Source organism: Anser brachyrhynchus (assembly GCF_964034855.1).
Source record: "Anser brachyrhynchus genome assembly, chromosome: 22".
Taxonomy (NCBI): Eukaryota; Metazoa; Chordata; class Aves; order Anseriformes; family Anatidae; genus Anser; species Anser brachyrhynchus.
Genome location: NC_137715.1, coordinates 2719565 through 2734252, shown reverse-complemented (window position 1 = coordinate 2734252; position 14688 = coordinate 2719565). Strand labels below are relative to the sequence as shown.

Genomic DNA, 14688 nt, shown 5'->3' with positions numbered 1-14688 from the left:
GCGGCGCCGGCCGAGCTCCAGCCCTGGGAGCCGAGGCGAGAGCAGGGGGTGGCGCTTCCCGGAGCTGTCGGGGGGGGTCTCTGAGCCCCTGGTGCCCACCACGGCTTCAATATTTCATCCGCGCGCCCCTGGCGTAGGGTGCAGCTGGAGAGCAGGCGCCTCGCTGCCACCGAATTGTCACCGAAACGGGAGCAGGGGCAGCTGTTTGGAGCGGACGCGCTCAGGGCCACTCAGGTTCGTCAAGAGAAGAGCTGCTGAGCGCAGGAGCGCCCGCGTGCCTTCAGGAGCGGGGTGCTCCCTGCGAAAACGGGGGCTGCCAGCGTCTTCAGCACGGACGGATCCTCGCTTTTAGGCTGTCCCCGTGCCAGGGAGCTTCTGCCCTGCAAAGCCTCGCTGCACCGAGCCACGTCGTCAGGCCCGAATGGTTACAGTTGGGTTTTCCAGGCTGTGAGCGACGCGCACGGTCCCCCCCACGTCCTTAACCGAAAGCAAAACAACAGCGAGCGCCGGCCCTTCAGCCTCCTCCGGGAGACGCCGAAAGCTCCCGTTAGCAGGAGCCGGTTTGGGCTGCGAGCGGCTCTTTGCGGGGCAGTGGAAAATCAAAAAATAAACACCGGGGATGTGGCTGAGGAGCGGGCGCGTGCGGGGGCCGTGCAAGCCTCCGTTGTAGGACAAACGCATCGATTCCGTGGTTTTGGGGCGTTTTTCTCCTCGGGTTTAGGGTGGTGAATGCCGGGCAGCTCTGACTCCTCCGAACGACCCGCCTCGCTCCTGGGTCTTGCTCGGGCTTAGACCTGCCGTGAAATGAGGTGAGCCGAAAGCAGAACGGGAAGCTTGGAATGCCCCAAACCCGAGCTGCCTTCCGATAACCCCATCTGCGCCCGGAAAACCGAGCTGCGTAGCCTCGGTTACCCCAATTCCCTTTCCGAATCCCTTCGGATCCCGGCTCCCAGTGCCTCCCCGTTTCGGCAGGGCTCGGCTTTGCGATGCGGAGCAGATCCTTTTTGGGGCCGTCTTTGTTCCCTTTGCACGGCCGCTCCTGCGCTGGGTCAGGGCTTTGTTATTTCAAGCCACGAGGTTGTGTAAACAGAGGGACCCGGGCAGGGCAGCGGGTAACTCCTTGCGTCCCGCGGCCTCTCGCCTCGCTGTCGGAGCAGGAACGCGCGGAGCCCGGCACTAGGCTCACGGCGGCGCCTCGCTGCGTGTGGCGAAAGAGAAGAGGAAACGCTGCTGGCCTAGCACGGTGGGGACGCTCGAATCGGAGCAGTTTGGTTTCAGCAGGTACCTGCCGGTGTGGCTCGTGGGTAGTGAGAACCGTGGTCGGTGCCTGCAGCGCAGAATCGGGGTGGGGAGGTGTGAAAGCTGATGTCCGAGCTTTTCCAGTCTCTCGTTGGCTCCCCGTTCCGGTTTGTTATTTTATTTCGGTGTTGCCTTATGCCTCCCTTTCTGTTTTAAGCCAGCGCTGCTGAAGAAGGGGGCTTTTGGGGCAGACGCCTGACACGGCGTTCCTTTATTGCCTGCGAAGTTGGGTAGAAGTTGGGATAAGGAGAGAGAAGCCGCCACCTCTCACCTGCGGCTCAGCCCCGTGCTCCAGCCGAGGGGCTCAGCTGGGTCTGGAACCCAGAGGCGGGTTTGTTGAGCTAAAGGTACTCGGGGCAGGCTGTAGGATTAGGCAGGAGCGTGGGGTTTGGAGGAGAGGGGGCTGTGGGGGGGGTCCCAGCTGCTCGGAGTTGCTCCCCTGCGCTCCCCGTGCCGCGTTCGGTGCCGCGCGGGGGAACGGCCACGGCCACAAAACGTGCCGGTGAAGGGGAAGGCGTTTCGGGAGCCTTGCATCCTTTTGTTAAGTGGGGGCAGGATTCGGGCTCCCTGCCCGTGTCGGCTCTGTGCTGGCCGGCCAGGAGCACGTCCCGGCCGTAATTAGCGCGTCCGGGCCGTAATTAGGCAGAGCGGCAGCTCTCGGAGGGGGGATTAGGTGAGCGAGTGCCCGACCTCAGCCTGCGCCACCTGCGAGAGGCGGCGTGGGGGCCGCGGGAGCTGCTGGCCGCTGTGTCCCGCGTGTCCCCGTGTCCTCTTCCCGCTGCTTCCTCTGCCGGGAGCCGCTCGCAGCTCGGGCAGGGGTGGAAGCGTGGAGTTTTGGGCAGGAAAGAGGCAGAAACGCCGCCGCCTGCGTTTCCTCCCCAGCTGCGCGCTGACACCGGGGCAGTGAGCAGCGCCGGACCCGGGTCTGGTCTGCGGGGCGGGGTGGGGGTGGTCCTGGCCTCGTTTGTGGGGGGCCCAGCCTCATTTTGGGGGTCTGCGGGGCGCTGCCCATGGTTTCCCGTGGACTGGGGCCATCGGGAAGCCCCCGGGGCCCTCCAGGAGAGGCGTTGGCCCGCGCCGTGCCCAGCAGGAGCAGGGCTGGCCGGTGCGCGGGGCTCTGCCTCGCTTCGTCGTGGGCGCTGCTAATTGGGGCCTGCACGGGGCAGGTAATTACTGTTTTCGCTGCTGGGTTACCTCCCCGCGGGTTCCGTCTGAGTCACCCCGAGACGAGAGCCAAGGTGGTGGCGTCGGGCCCCATCCGGCCGGCGGCCGGGGCCGTCGGGGTCGCCCCCTGCCCTCGTCCCGCGCCCCGGCACCGTCCTCGGCTCCGTCTGAGCGCTCGTGCCAGCCGTGTCACCGTCTCGGGGGTGGCAAAGCCGGCGCTGAGCAAACTCCCGGCCGCAAGCGCAGAGCTGGAGGCAGGGCGCCGAGCAATTTGTTTATCCAGTCGGCGTTTTGAGTCGGGCTGAGCTTGGGTACGTCCGCGGGGAGCTGGAGGGCTCGCTTCGAGCCTGGAATATTCAAGCGTGACTCCGTGAAAGAAAAATCCGTTCAAAAGGTATTTGTAGCAAGCTGCTGACCTGCGAAAATAAGCTGCTAAAGTGGCCAAAGGGAAAAATAAACAGCGATACCGGCTGTCTTATGGCGCGGTTCATGGCCACGGCTACGTCCCTGCAAAGCCAGGAAGTCTTTGTCGTATTTAGACTCTCCTTTGTTGCTCTTGGATGTTTGTTTTTTATGGTCAGCCGTCTATATTTAAAGCTTTAAAGGGTGTGTGTGAGAAAGTAGCATCATTTTAAATCAAATCTATGTAATAGGTCATAAAATACCCAGATGACCGCTTGTAGGATGCTGAGGTTTTTAATGGAGCTTAAAAAAAAAAAAAAAAAGAAGCGCCGCCCAGAACCACATCTGATGACAGCGTACGTGGTGTTTCTGCCTCTCGCTGTTTCTGCCATCTATTTAAAATGAGATGCCAGCTGCCTTTGACCTCTGCAGCTCTCGGCTGCACTGCCTGCCCGTGACGCCATCGGAGCTCCTCACCCAGCTCCAGACACAACTTCTGGGAGGGACGAAGCCGATGAACCGCGAGCCTCTGCCTCCGGGTGCCGCCCAGCCTCGCCGCCGGGACGCCCCGGGGGGCTCCGGGTGGTGCCTTCCAGCCCCACACCGAAACCCCGCGAGCTTTCGGGTGCAGTCCGGGGCTGCTTTGTTTGCGGGAAGCCGTCCTGGAGCCGGGGCTGGGGCAGGAGAACAGCCCAGATGAGCAAAAAGCGCGTGAACGCGCCCTCCTGGTACCTGGCAGCAGCCCGTAGCTGTACAGCCACAGGGCGTAGCGCCCGGTGTTTCCTCTGAAATGGGGTTTCTTGCACCAGACGTCCCCCGGGTTGTCACCAGCGCGGCGTACCCGTACTTGAGGCTTTGCCCTCGGGTTGCGGCGCCCTCGCCAGCTGCCTGCTGCACTCCGGTGCTGCGCCGGTGCCGGGGCTGCGCAGCAGGCAGCTCTCTGGGGTCGGTTTCTGTAGGGCTTCACCGATTCTCCCATTGCTCTCACGCTCCCAGCGCTGCCAAATTAAGAAAAAAAAAACAAAAAAAAAGGCCATTAATTATTTTAACCCTGGTCCCGGGTGCGGGTGCCGCTCAGGCTGCGCTCCCTGGGCCCTGTCCGCTCCCCGCTGCCCAGCTCCCTAACGCGCCGGTGAGGGCGAAGCGCTGCGGCGGTGTGCGCCGAGTGAACTGCACGTCGAGCTATTTTTAGGGAGATTAAGCCCGTAATCAGCCGTTGCCGGCCGGGGTCTAGCTCGTAGCTTCTCGTGGCTGCTTAGTCACGGCCGTGGCCGGAGCCAGGCGGGCGCTGGCGGTGCCGCGGGAGCTGCCCCGGCGCGGCAGCGCCTTTGTTGGGCAGCCAGCCGTCTTCCTTGGAGCCTTCGCACCGCTGGAGCTGGATGGGATAAAATAAAGCTCGCCGCGTAACCGCGGGCTGGCAGCAGAATTCCCCCGGCGTGGACGCGTGCGCGCGCACGGCCCCGCGCTCTGCGGCGCGTGCCGAGGAGCCGCGGCTGTCGCCCCACACGGCGTTTCCCTGCCGCACGGCGAGTTCTCGGTGCCCCTGGCAAGGCTCAGCCCGCCCCAGCCCCTGCTTCCCCTGAGCCCCGTGCTGGGGAGAGGGGACAGGAGGGGTCCCCCAGGCGTGCCGGTGACGCTGTGGGTGCCTCAGCCCTGTAGCAGCGCTGGGTTTTTTTTTTAGAAGAGCAGAACCAGAGGCGAGGTGTCGGTGCGTGCCGGCAGCGTCTGTAAGAAGTCGCTTCGGAGCTTTGCTGAGCTTTTCCTGCAAAGCAGGCGCAGACGGGGTTCCACGTCTTGGTCTTCATGCTCAGCTTTTTCTTTTTTCTTTTACTACCTTCGAGTTGTGTGTGATGCTCTAGGTTCGACGTGCGTCCTGCCGCCTTTCGGTGGCTCTCCCGGGCTCGTTCATCTCCATGTGGCCGTGATTAAAAACCTCCGGTACCTCTAGGCTTCTTTTGGGGGGGGGGGGGGGGTCCAGCAGCTGGGGAGCCCCAGCACCTCGCAGGGCACCTCTGACTCACCAGCATTTAAACTCCTGGCATGAATTTGCACAGACGTTTCGTTTCTTTCCTTTCAGAGCAGCAGAAAGTTCCCTCGCAGCTCCGAGGGGTGATCTCAGAAACGTCTCAGCACAGCCTGGGGAGGGATGTGAACTGGCAGAACGCGCCGGCTGCCTTTGCCATCCCTAATTTACGGTGGCAGCTGTTGATTCCCCACCTTTCCTAGCTTAAAAACAATTTCCAGGATGCGTTATTTATCCCCTAATAGTCGCAGTCTGGTTTCCGCCTTGGTTTTAATCACTTAATTTCCTGCGCTTGCGAGCGGCCGTGGAGGCTCTGGCCAGCGTGTGCGGGTGGACCGGGGGTGCTGAGCTCCAGGTCCCAGCAGCAGCTACGCCTTCAGCCCCGGCGAAGCACGCGGTTGGCTTCCTCCTTTGTAAGGCTGCTCCGAAGAGGTTGTCTTACGCCAGTTCCTGCTAAACAAATCACAGCATTAAAAAAATGATATTTATGAGTATTTCGCAGCCTGAAGAGGGTGTGCTTTTAAATTCTGTGTCTGTTCTGCGGTGCTTGCTTTGTATCGAGACACGAAACGCTTCCTGAGAACCCGATGCCGATGGTGTTTGTGCTCGCTTTCAGGAATATTTATAGCTTTAATTTCCTGCTGAGCACCTGGAGGGACACGTCTCCTGCTCCCTGCGGCCGCAGGGCTGGGGGGTTGGTTTGTCCGTGGTCTGCACTGACCTGAGCCTGCGCCACCTTCTGCGGGTGCTCCCTGGGCTGGTCAGGATTTCGGGGCGCGCAGGTACACCCCGTGTTCTGGGCTGGGGTGAACGTTAGGGCAGAAAGCCCCCGGTCCCATGTGCGAGCGCTTCTGCTGCCCCTTGCAGCGCTAAATTCCGTGAGGCTCCCAACAACCCGTGTCCCTTTTTCTCCGCTGAGCTTTAGAAGAAAAATGTTTGAGTCCAAAGTCCGCGCGTCCAGGCTGGCGCCGGGTGCTCAGGTGTCGGCTGGGCTCGGCGCAGATGCTGCTGGAGTTAGGGCTTGGGAGATTTTTTTTAATTAAAAATGATTTATTTGGGAGCACTGAGGAGGACGCGGAGGGGATGGAGCATCCGACCTCGTCGGCGCCCCTGACGGTGGGCGCTTCTGTGCGGGAATGAGCCCTGCAAAGGGTCAGGCTGAGAGCGGAGGAGTCCTCGTGGGCAACCTTTACTTCTTACGCCAGTGAATTCCCCAGGGTTTGCCGAGGAGGCAGGATTCCTGCTGTGCCGGGCTGCCACGCCGTGTGTGTCCAGGTAGGTCCTGGCCTTCCAGCCTCCGGGCACCCCAACCCCTGTGTGGGGTATGGCACGTCTGCTCCGTCCTTTTTGCTCCTCGCCTCTCCTCCGTGGGCAGACTTCTCAGGAACAAAGCGCTGGGGAAATGCCGGTGTTGGTCAGCGCCAGGCAAGGCGGCCGGGTACCTCTTTGTGTCCGATCTGCACTTTTCTGGGGAAAAGGAATGTCCCTGCCGCTGTTGTAGCGGCGAGTCTTTTTTTGGTACGTCAGGCGGGTTTGCTGTTGTTCGCTAAAAATGCAGCCAACGGGTTCAGAGTTGCTTACAGAGAAATGTTTGGAATATTTAGAGCAAAGTAAAATGAAACGCGCTTTGTGTTCTCCAGCTGAATATTCCTCATTTACTTCCAGTAAACCGTAAACGCTGTAACAGCTCCGTTAAAAAACTTCTCAAGTGTCTTTTTCCGATTGCAAAAAAGGGAAAACCAAAGCTCCGGTTCCCCGTGGGCACGCCCAGCCCTTCCCAGGGGAACAGCAGCACCCCTGCCAGCTGCGGCGCCTGCAGGGAAGCCTCGAACCCCGCTGCCGGCCCCGCGCCTCCTCCAGGCCCCCCCCGTGGGCAGGGGGCAGCCCGGTGCCGGGGGCTTTCTGTGGGTCTGGGGGGCAGGAGCTCAAAAGTTCGACGGGCAGAGACTTAAAATCCTGAAAGTGAGCAGGAAGCTCGCTCTCGGCGGAGGAACTTGTCCTCGCTCGCGCAGACTGAAGCATCCTGATGCCGGAGCCTCTTCCCTTAGTGCAGCTTCTTTTTCCCAGGTGGGGATGTCTAAAACGCGGGGGAGTGGGGGCTTCCTGGGAGGAGCTGTTGGCTCTGCCAGCTTCCAGCGTCTCCCTGGCCGGTACGACACGCGGTGTGTTACGGGGAGGAGACGCACGGTGGCTCCGAGCACGGCGGGGGGACGAGTCCTGCGCTCGTACGGCTCCCGGAGCGAGGCTGAGCCGGGCTGCTCAGGGGCCCGACGGGTGGCCGCAGGGGTGACACAACGTCCTGCTTTGCCTTCCAGCTCAAATAATCCGTGCCTGCTTCGGGTTGCTTCACTTGGGGCTTGCGTCAGCTCTTGGTCACATCCTTCTCTGCATGCGTGCCGAGCACGGGGCATACCTGGGTGTCTCTCGTGCGGGGCCGTCGGTAATTACACGCTGTCACCGCCGCACGCCCGGCTGCGAAGGGCTGACACCTTGCTCCCGCGCTGATGTCACGCACCGTGACCCAGTTGGGATTCCTGTGCCCCGCGATGAGTGCTTGACACGACCGGTGCTCAATGGCAACTCCTCTGCACCGCCAGCAGAGCCTCGCGGCGGGTGGATCTGCTCCCGCTGGCGCTGTGCGGGGCGCTTGCAGGCTGCTGCAGGGCTCCCCCCCCGAGGAACGGAGCCAGCTTGCAAAACGTCCAGTATTCTGAAAGGGCAAGCAAAGAGTTACTAAAATAAAAAGACAACGGAGTGTTGTGCTAAGGGACTTCGATGTGGGGCGATAAGGGCATTTTTCGGACGCTTTTGTCCTTTCTGTGTTCGTAAGCTCGCTCAGTCTGAGTGCTGCTGGGTGGCAGCGCCCTGGGGAGAGGCAGAGCAGAGCCCGAAAACGCATCCCAGCAGCTCTGGCTTTGCTTCCTGACCTCTGCGTCCTCATCTCCGGGGCGTCTAATTGCTGTGCGGGAGAGCAGGAAAGGGTGATTGAATTTGGGGGCACCTGGGGAGTCCGTGCGAAGGACTGGTGGCCGGACGGGGAATGGTCTTCTCCTCGCTGCTGGCTCCTGGGGCTGCCTGCTCCTCGCCGCCGTGCCGTGCGGGCACCCGGGGTGCACCTCGGTCCTGCCTGCACCAACCTGCTCTCAACCGAGCCACCTGCTTGTAATTCCCCTTTTATTGCCCTGTAAATGTAAGCGGCGCATTAACGTCTTAATGGGCTTGCTAGATAAAGGATTGACTTAAGGATTAAATCTCTCAGCTTCATCATTTCTTTGGGCTTGTGGAGGTGCTGCTGAACACTGAAGCTGCAATTAAATGGATTTTGTTCGTTCTCCCCTCTGAGCCCCTGTTGGAAGGGGGAAGCGTTTCCACTGACAGGGCGCTGAAACGTGCGCGCCAAATACCTGCAGGGCTGTAGCACATCTTTCGTTGTAAAGCTCCTGCCAGCAGACAGCAGCCCTGGAAAACTCTGCGGGTTCTGCCCGTTTTCCAGCCGTGGTAGAAGACCTGGATGGCGCGGGGGTGGCAGGAAGAGTAAATCTGAACTGCTGCCGACCAAGTGCTGTGTGTGACCGGCCCTTCTGCCACCTGCGGACGTGGCCCTGAAGATCCCAGGAGGAGATTATCTGAAATAACTGGGATTTGCAGCACTCTCCGCTTCGAATTTTGTCCAGCTCTGGCGTTTTGGCAGGACATACCTCCCTTAACCTTGCAGCAGGCTACGACCACCACCTATACTGATTTAACGCAAGCCTTAAAGCCTAGCGCGCGCTTCCACAGCGTTTGTTCTGGATCGGTCCCTCCTGTTCTAGCTAGAAAAGATGTTGCGTTAGGTTAAGACGCTGTGTCAGTGATGGTAATCTCGTGAAAATAAATCTTTGGGTTACATTCTACCAAAGGCAAGAACCTCCTGACCTGCCAGGCCCACGTACGTCGTCACTGTGGGGACTGCCCAGAGAGGAAAAGCTCTGGGCAGCTGAGCTTTGCGGTACGTGCAGACTGCTAAATTTATGTGAGAAGTGTATATTTTTCTATATCCTGTCAAGACCAACTTATTCTACTGAATAACACCTGGCATTAAAGGACGTCAAGGGAAAGGTTTGTCTCTAGAAATAGTTTTGGAGGCCTGGAAGCCTGGAATAGGCCCTAACATTTTTGGGCTCGCTCCATGGGTGCACCGAGCTCGCCACAGGGTCCCAGCGCGGCCTCGCCCGGCCTCTTGTCCTCCCCACGGCGGAGGAGTAAAAAAATTCAAGAAGCTGTGTGCAGTAGCACGGGGCCGCCTGTGAGCATCCCTGATGGACGATTCCGGCTAACGCCGGGCACGGCGACTGCCTGGGGTCTTGCAGTGAAATGGGAATTCAGCCCAAGCCCCGCTGCCCGTGCCGGTGAGGCCTTGCTGCTGCTGGGCTCTGTTTTGACGCTTCCTGTTCTCTTCCAGTCCGGTTCCTTTTTGGAAGCGCCCGACCCCGATCACATCTGGTCCTTGAATGTCTCCCCCCGTTTTTTTGAAGGGGGCAGAGGGCGCTGGCTCGGATGTCAGACTCGGCCTGGACAATAATGGGAAGGAGAGGACAGATAGGCCTATTTACTATTGTTCTTGTAATTGGGGGCAGAAAAATCACACTCGTTTTCCCATGAATCATTCCCCTGCCTCTGCGTTGCCCTTTCATTAGCGCTTTCTCCAGAACTTCCTCCGTTTCCCAGCTGATGGAGCAAGCCACCTAATGACGATGGGATCCCGGAGCTCAGCACCGTGGATCCCATCCTGGCGCGGCAGGGGACCCGCGGGCGCGGGACGTGCTGCTGCCAGGCCCCGTGGTGTGCCCCAGCCGGGCGGCGGCAGCGCTTCCCTCCTGGTTCATCTGCAAAAGGGGCTGAGAAGTCGCCCGTCGTCTCGTGGGCCATTCAGGACTTGCTAACTTGTGATATCTGCTGGTGGGAAGCGCTAAAAGCGTCTGCGGGGGAGAACGACACCTCTCGTCTGCGTGACATTCGGGGAGGGAACGCTGAGAGTTCAGGGCCCGCTTCAGCAGCGCGCTTCGGTACCTCCAGATAACGAACAGGAGAAAGCAAACCGTGGTTCAGAGCGGCTTTCGAGCTTCGCTCTGGCTCCAGGGGCGTTGTCGTGTTCCTGTAATGGTGGAATCATCCTGGGATAGCCGCCGTGCTGTCACCAACCGTGCTCAAAGGCATCGCGGCAGCACGCCGGCTCCTCATGCTGGGCTCCGCTGTCCTGCTGCTGGAGCTGGGCGGCTGCTGCCTCCCATCGGGGCCTCACACGCAGCCCCGTAAGCCGCTAAGCCCTTACTTTCCTTTTTTAACTCTTAATCTGATCCTCTGCCACTTAAGTGACCTGGCTGGGGCTGGTTTTGTCTGCGTCGTGTGCCTGCAACCCGACCGATTTGGATTCGGAGCGCTGCCTCGGCTGGTGGGAAGCAGCCTGCTCAGCCCGTAGTCCAGTAGCAGTTGTTACCAGGTGTGTAGCTCAGGAGGACCAGCTCTTAGTTCCCCAGGAGGCTGAAGGGAACCTGTATTAATATTAAAGCTCCTTCTCGTTCGCTGTCGGTGCTGGGGATGTTGGAGGCACGCCTCCAAGCGGAGCGGGGCGCTGCCGCTCGCGGAGCGCTCTAATCATTCCTCCCACGGGCAGGAGCGTGTGGAGGCTTTGTGTTTGTTTGTTTTTTCACCATGGCAAGACTATACAAAGTCTTTTAAATGTATGTCGGTACGCCTTAAGAAACAAACGAGGCTTGGCAGTTTGTTTGGTTTTTTGGACTCCTTGGGGAAGAGAAGTTTCTCGCCCTCTTACAGCTTGTGGGCTGCTTTAGCTGGTCAGGGGGTCCCATCCCGGACGGGTCCCATCCTGGACTGCTCCCATCGCCGGCCGCTTCGCTGCTGGTTTGCATGAAATAGCTTATGGGATACAACGAAGCTCTGGGTTCAGGTCCTTGGAGAACACAGTTCTTTCCCAGAATCGCCTCTCCTCCTGACACAGCACCGAAGATCATGCCACCCTTTAAGCCGTGCTTCAGGATTGCAAGAAATTCTGTTTGCCTTTGTCCCCAGGGCTCCTGAGAGCCGTGTGAGCGCTGTAATGCAGCCTCGTTAGGCTCCTCTTCATCAGCCCTCTGCTTCCTTTCGGGCTGCAGAAACCAGCCCTGCCGTGCTGACATCCTCGGCCTCCATTTGATGGATTTAGAGCTGCTCGGTTGTTCCTGTCGCTGCCCTTCCCTGCGACCCGTTCCCCACGTGCTTGTTCGTGTCGTTGCGTCGCTGCTGTGAACTGAACGTGAAGGTTTTGCCTTGGCAGGGCTGTGGGACACCACCTAGAGTGGTGTGGTTGCTGCCGTGTTCCTGTAGGCAGTGCCAGCTCACAAGTACCCACCAATTACCATTCACGTTAACGAATAAATAAAACTCTCGGTTTATACTTAATCTGCCAATCCACCCAGTGTTTTGGGGCCATTTGAAAAACCACGTGGGGTGTAATAGTAGCTGTGGTCTAATCCAGGAGTTTGAAGAGTTGAGCACAAAGTTTACCTTTGGAGAATTTATTGGGCTGATGTCTCTGGAAACGGCCTCGTTAACCAGCGGTTTCTTCCCTAGAGCAAAGGAGGTTTTGTTTCCTTAATGAAAATATATGGCTAAATTGTTGAATTGGTTTTGTTTACAGATGTTCTCAAACAATGACGAAGCTGTGATCAACAAAAAACTTCCAAAAGAGCTGCTGCTTCGGTAAGCCTTCTTGATTTGTATTTCAGCTGTGTTTTGTTATTTGCAGCCAGGAGCTGGTTTTGCTGGTATGCTCGTAAATCACGAGCCTGGATTGGGTCACTTACAAAGCCATGGACAAACAGAAGCAGATCAAAGGTCTGCATCAGTGGCAGTTTATGCTAAATGTTATTAGGGCTTGTTTTTTAAAATGTTAAATTAATTTGCTGGTCACCTGTTTTGTAGATGGAAGAACTGTAGGACTAGTCAGGCCCTTAATGAAAAGAGATGTAAGTATAGGGTAATGCGTAGAACAAGATTCTGCCCATCTCTGGCAAGTGCTACATTTAAATAAAAATTCCAAATAAAAAGTTCAGCACCTGGCAGAATGGTGCTGTTGGCCAGGATCAAAGGGGTGAGGCTCGGGGGATGCGGGTATGCAGCTCTGCCCGCTCCCCGTGCTGCCCCTCGCTCGCACACACCCCTGCACACGATTTGCAGCTTGCCTTCTCAGCACAGGAGCAGCACGACGGAGGATGTGTGGCTGGCTCAGCCCTCCGTTCAGCATCTCGAAGCCTTGCTCGTCAGTGCTTCGAGCTGAGATGCGAGGCTGTAAACGGTGACACGCAATTGTAGGTGGTGGCTTGAATTATTAACACCAACAAAATTCTCGAGCTGCAAGAAACTGTGCAGCACTGTCAACGTTTAATGGCGATAAAAGCCTGGGGAGAAGAGCTCTGGCACAAGAAGCAGCTCCTAGCTCACTCGTGAAATGAATAGGAAAAAAATATATTGACTTTCTCTTGGCCACACTGTCTCCTGTATTTTCTGCAGCAGTATCTCTAGTTGGATTCAGCTACTTCTATGCCAGTATTACTCACCCAAAAGCCAAAAAAAAAAAAAAAGCGAAGACTGTTGGGACAGAGTTTAACTGAGGATGTGCATGGATCTCGGGGGCAGCGGTCTGCGGGCGCTGGGCTCCCCCGGGGCAGGACCTTGCTGGAGTGTGGGCGAGATTCTGGCAGCTTGGTCAAAGTGACCAGGGAGCACTTGGGCATCAGCCCAACTTGGGTGGCGTTGAGGAACATCGCCGGATGGCTGGAGGAGGATTTGTGGTGAGCGAGGGAAGCTCCTGTGCCCCGTGGGAGCTCGGTCAGTGCAAACCCGTGGCTGGGTTCTCAGCAGTGCATGCACTTCTGCAGCATGGGAACGCTTTGGGGTCTTGCCTTGCTGTCACCGATCGTCCCAACGCGCTGTAGGAAGAGCAAGCGCTCGGGATTGCGTGGAACCTAGGGAAAATCAGGAGATGGAGTTTATAAATGTTAAAGTTCATAAGTAATAGTTTTGAGAGTTGGAATTCACTGTTAGCATACTGTGAAAATTAATTAGTGTGGATCGACAGTGCAGCCTTTGAAAGAGAAACTTGGATGCATTTATCTGCAGGAATCTCCTGTAAATGAGCGTCGCTGTCTACAAGACAAAGACTTATGTGTTTAAGCAGCACTGCTGCGTAAAGGCTTGTTCTCTGGCGTGTTCGTTCTGCAGATGGCATTGATGTCTCATGTATGTGGTTGCAAAGTGGAAAGCTGTACTTGAGCAAAATAAAGAGTAGGAGGATATGCGAGAGGTGAACAGCAGTCTTTGTCACGCCCCACGACAGAGAAGTGTGCGGCTCCAGTAGCGCTCTTGACTGGGAGGATGGGGTGGACGTGTAAAGCACCCGCGAGGCCGACCTCAGGAACCATTCGTGCTTCAGCTGTCGTGTCCTGCCCGCCGTGTTGCTGGCACACAGCGGTGGTTTTGTCTGAGCAGCGCTCTCAAACAAAGCTGTCCTGCAGCACCTGGGGCCAGAGGGCAGCTGATGGCCCCGAGCCTCGTCCTAACACTGCTGTACCTGCCTCGGCCTTGTCTGCTCCTGCCCGCTGGGCTTCCAGGGGCTTGTGCATGAGCTTCACGCTCTTAAAAATGAGCCAGACCAGGAAAAAGCAGAATTCTGCTGGCTGTCTCTGTTACTTCGGTGCTGCCAGCTCCTCTCTGGGCGGCTCTGGCTGGGTCCCTTCCCCTGGTTTCCATCCACCATGGCCTGCCCCACGGCTGCGTCCCCTCGTTGCCGGCCAGGCCCGGGCCTTGAGGCGCCGCTGGTGCCCACTGCTCGCAGCGTGGCGTGGGGCTGCTGAACTGCTGTGCCTGGGGGGTGAGGTGGCCTCGGGAGCCGTCCACGTCCCCTCTGGGTGGCGGGCAGGCCGGGCCAGGTCTCTCCTGGCGTAAGCAGCTTTTGCTCCAGCTCCACGTCCTGACCTCCGCCTGGCGTCATTGCTTGGAGCTCTGGATCTGCCCAGGGCGAGGAGGTGGCGGAGAGGCCGTGGGGACACCCGTTGTGCCCCCTCCCAGCCAGCCCACCGCTAGAATGGGTCAGGAGCGAAATTCAGCTTGAGCAGTGGGCCACTGGCGCTGGCGGTTTTGGAAGGTGAAGGTCCAGGCTGGCTCACCCCAGAGCCTGCAGCTGCCAGGCACCTCATCAGTCTTGGCCCTAATCTAATTAGAGCGGCAGTGGGAAAGTGAGGAGCCCTTAGAAAATCCGCAGTGGATTAAGAGGTTGAAACCTGAAAAATGCTCCAGCCGCAGTGTGTTTTAGCTAAATTGTCTGCTGCCGGGCTGTTCGGGCAAGGCCTGTCCTTGCAGCGTGTTCCAAAGCCTGCTTGGCCCTGCTGCCTCGTCACTGCCCGCAGCGAGCCGCTTTGCAGCAGGATACTTTAATCTGATGCGGTGCCAGGCCTGTTTAACTCCCCTCGGGAGCGCTCGGTCTGCCTTCACCTTTGGTCACCACTCGATGCTGAAGTGACCGGTGAGGATTATTTTCTTACTGTTGGCTCCGATGAGCAGAAAGGCGAGTGCGGGGGGAGAGCAGTCAGCTGCGATCGCCCAGCTCCGTGCCTGCTGCCCGACGAAGGCAGAGCCAGGAAGCCATTATTCAGGCAGCGCTCTTCAGCCTGCTGCTACTTACTTTTTTTCTGCTTTCTTTCACCAGAGAAGCAGAATCTGAGCAGAGCAGCAGATAATATTTGCTAAGGTTCTGGTGTCTTGGA

General features: G+C 58.3%; 1 protein-coding gene across 5 annotated transcripts in view; it reads left to right on the top strand.

Annotated features, from left to right (window-relative positions):
- FBXL20 (F-box and leucine rich repeat protein 20) overlaps window positions 1-14688 on the top strand; it is a 37107-nt gene that overhangs the window by 1875 nt on the left and 20544 nt on the right. For 3 of the 5 annotated variants that reach the window (XM_080565180.1, XM_080565179.1, XM_080565178.1), the window contains exon 2: window positions 11565-11626. In XM_080565180.1, the coding sequence (XP_080421306.1) occupies window positions 11565-11626 (62 nt within the window). Of the gene's footprint in view, window positions 1-209; window positions 2858-6029; window positions 6164-11564; window positions 11627-14688 lie in introns of those variants that run through there. The other 2 variants (XM_080565182.1, XM_080565181.1) reach the window with 2 other exon arrangements.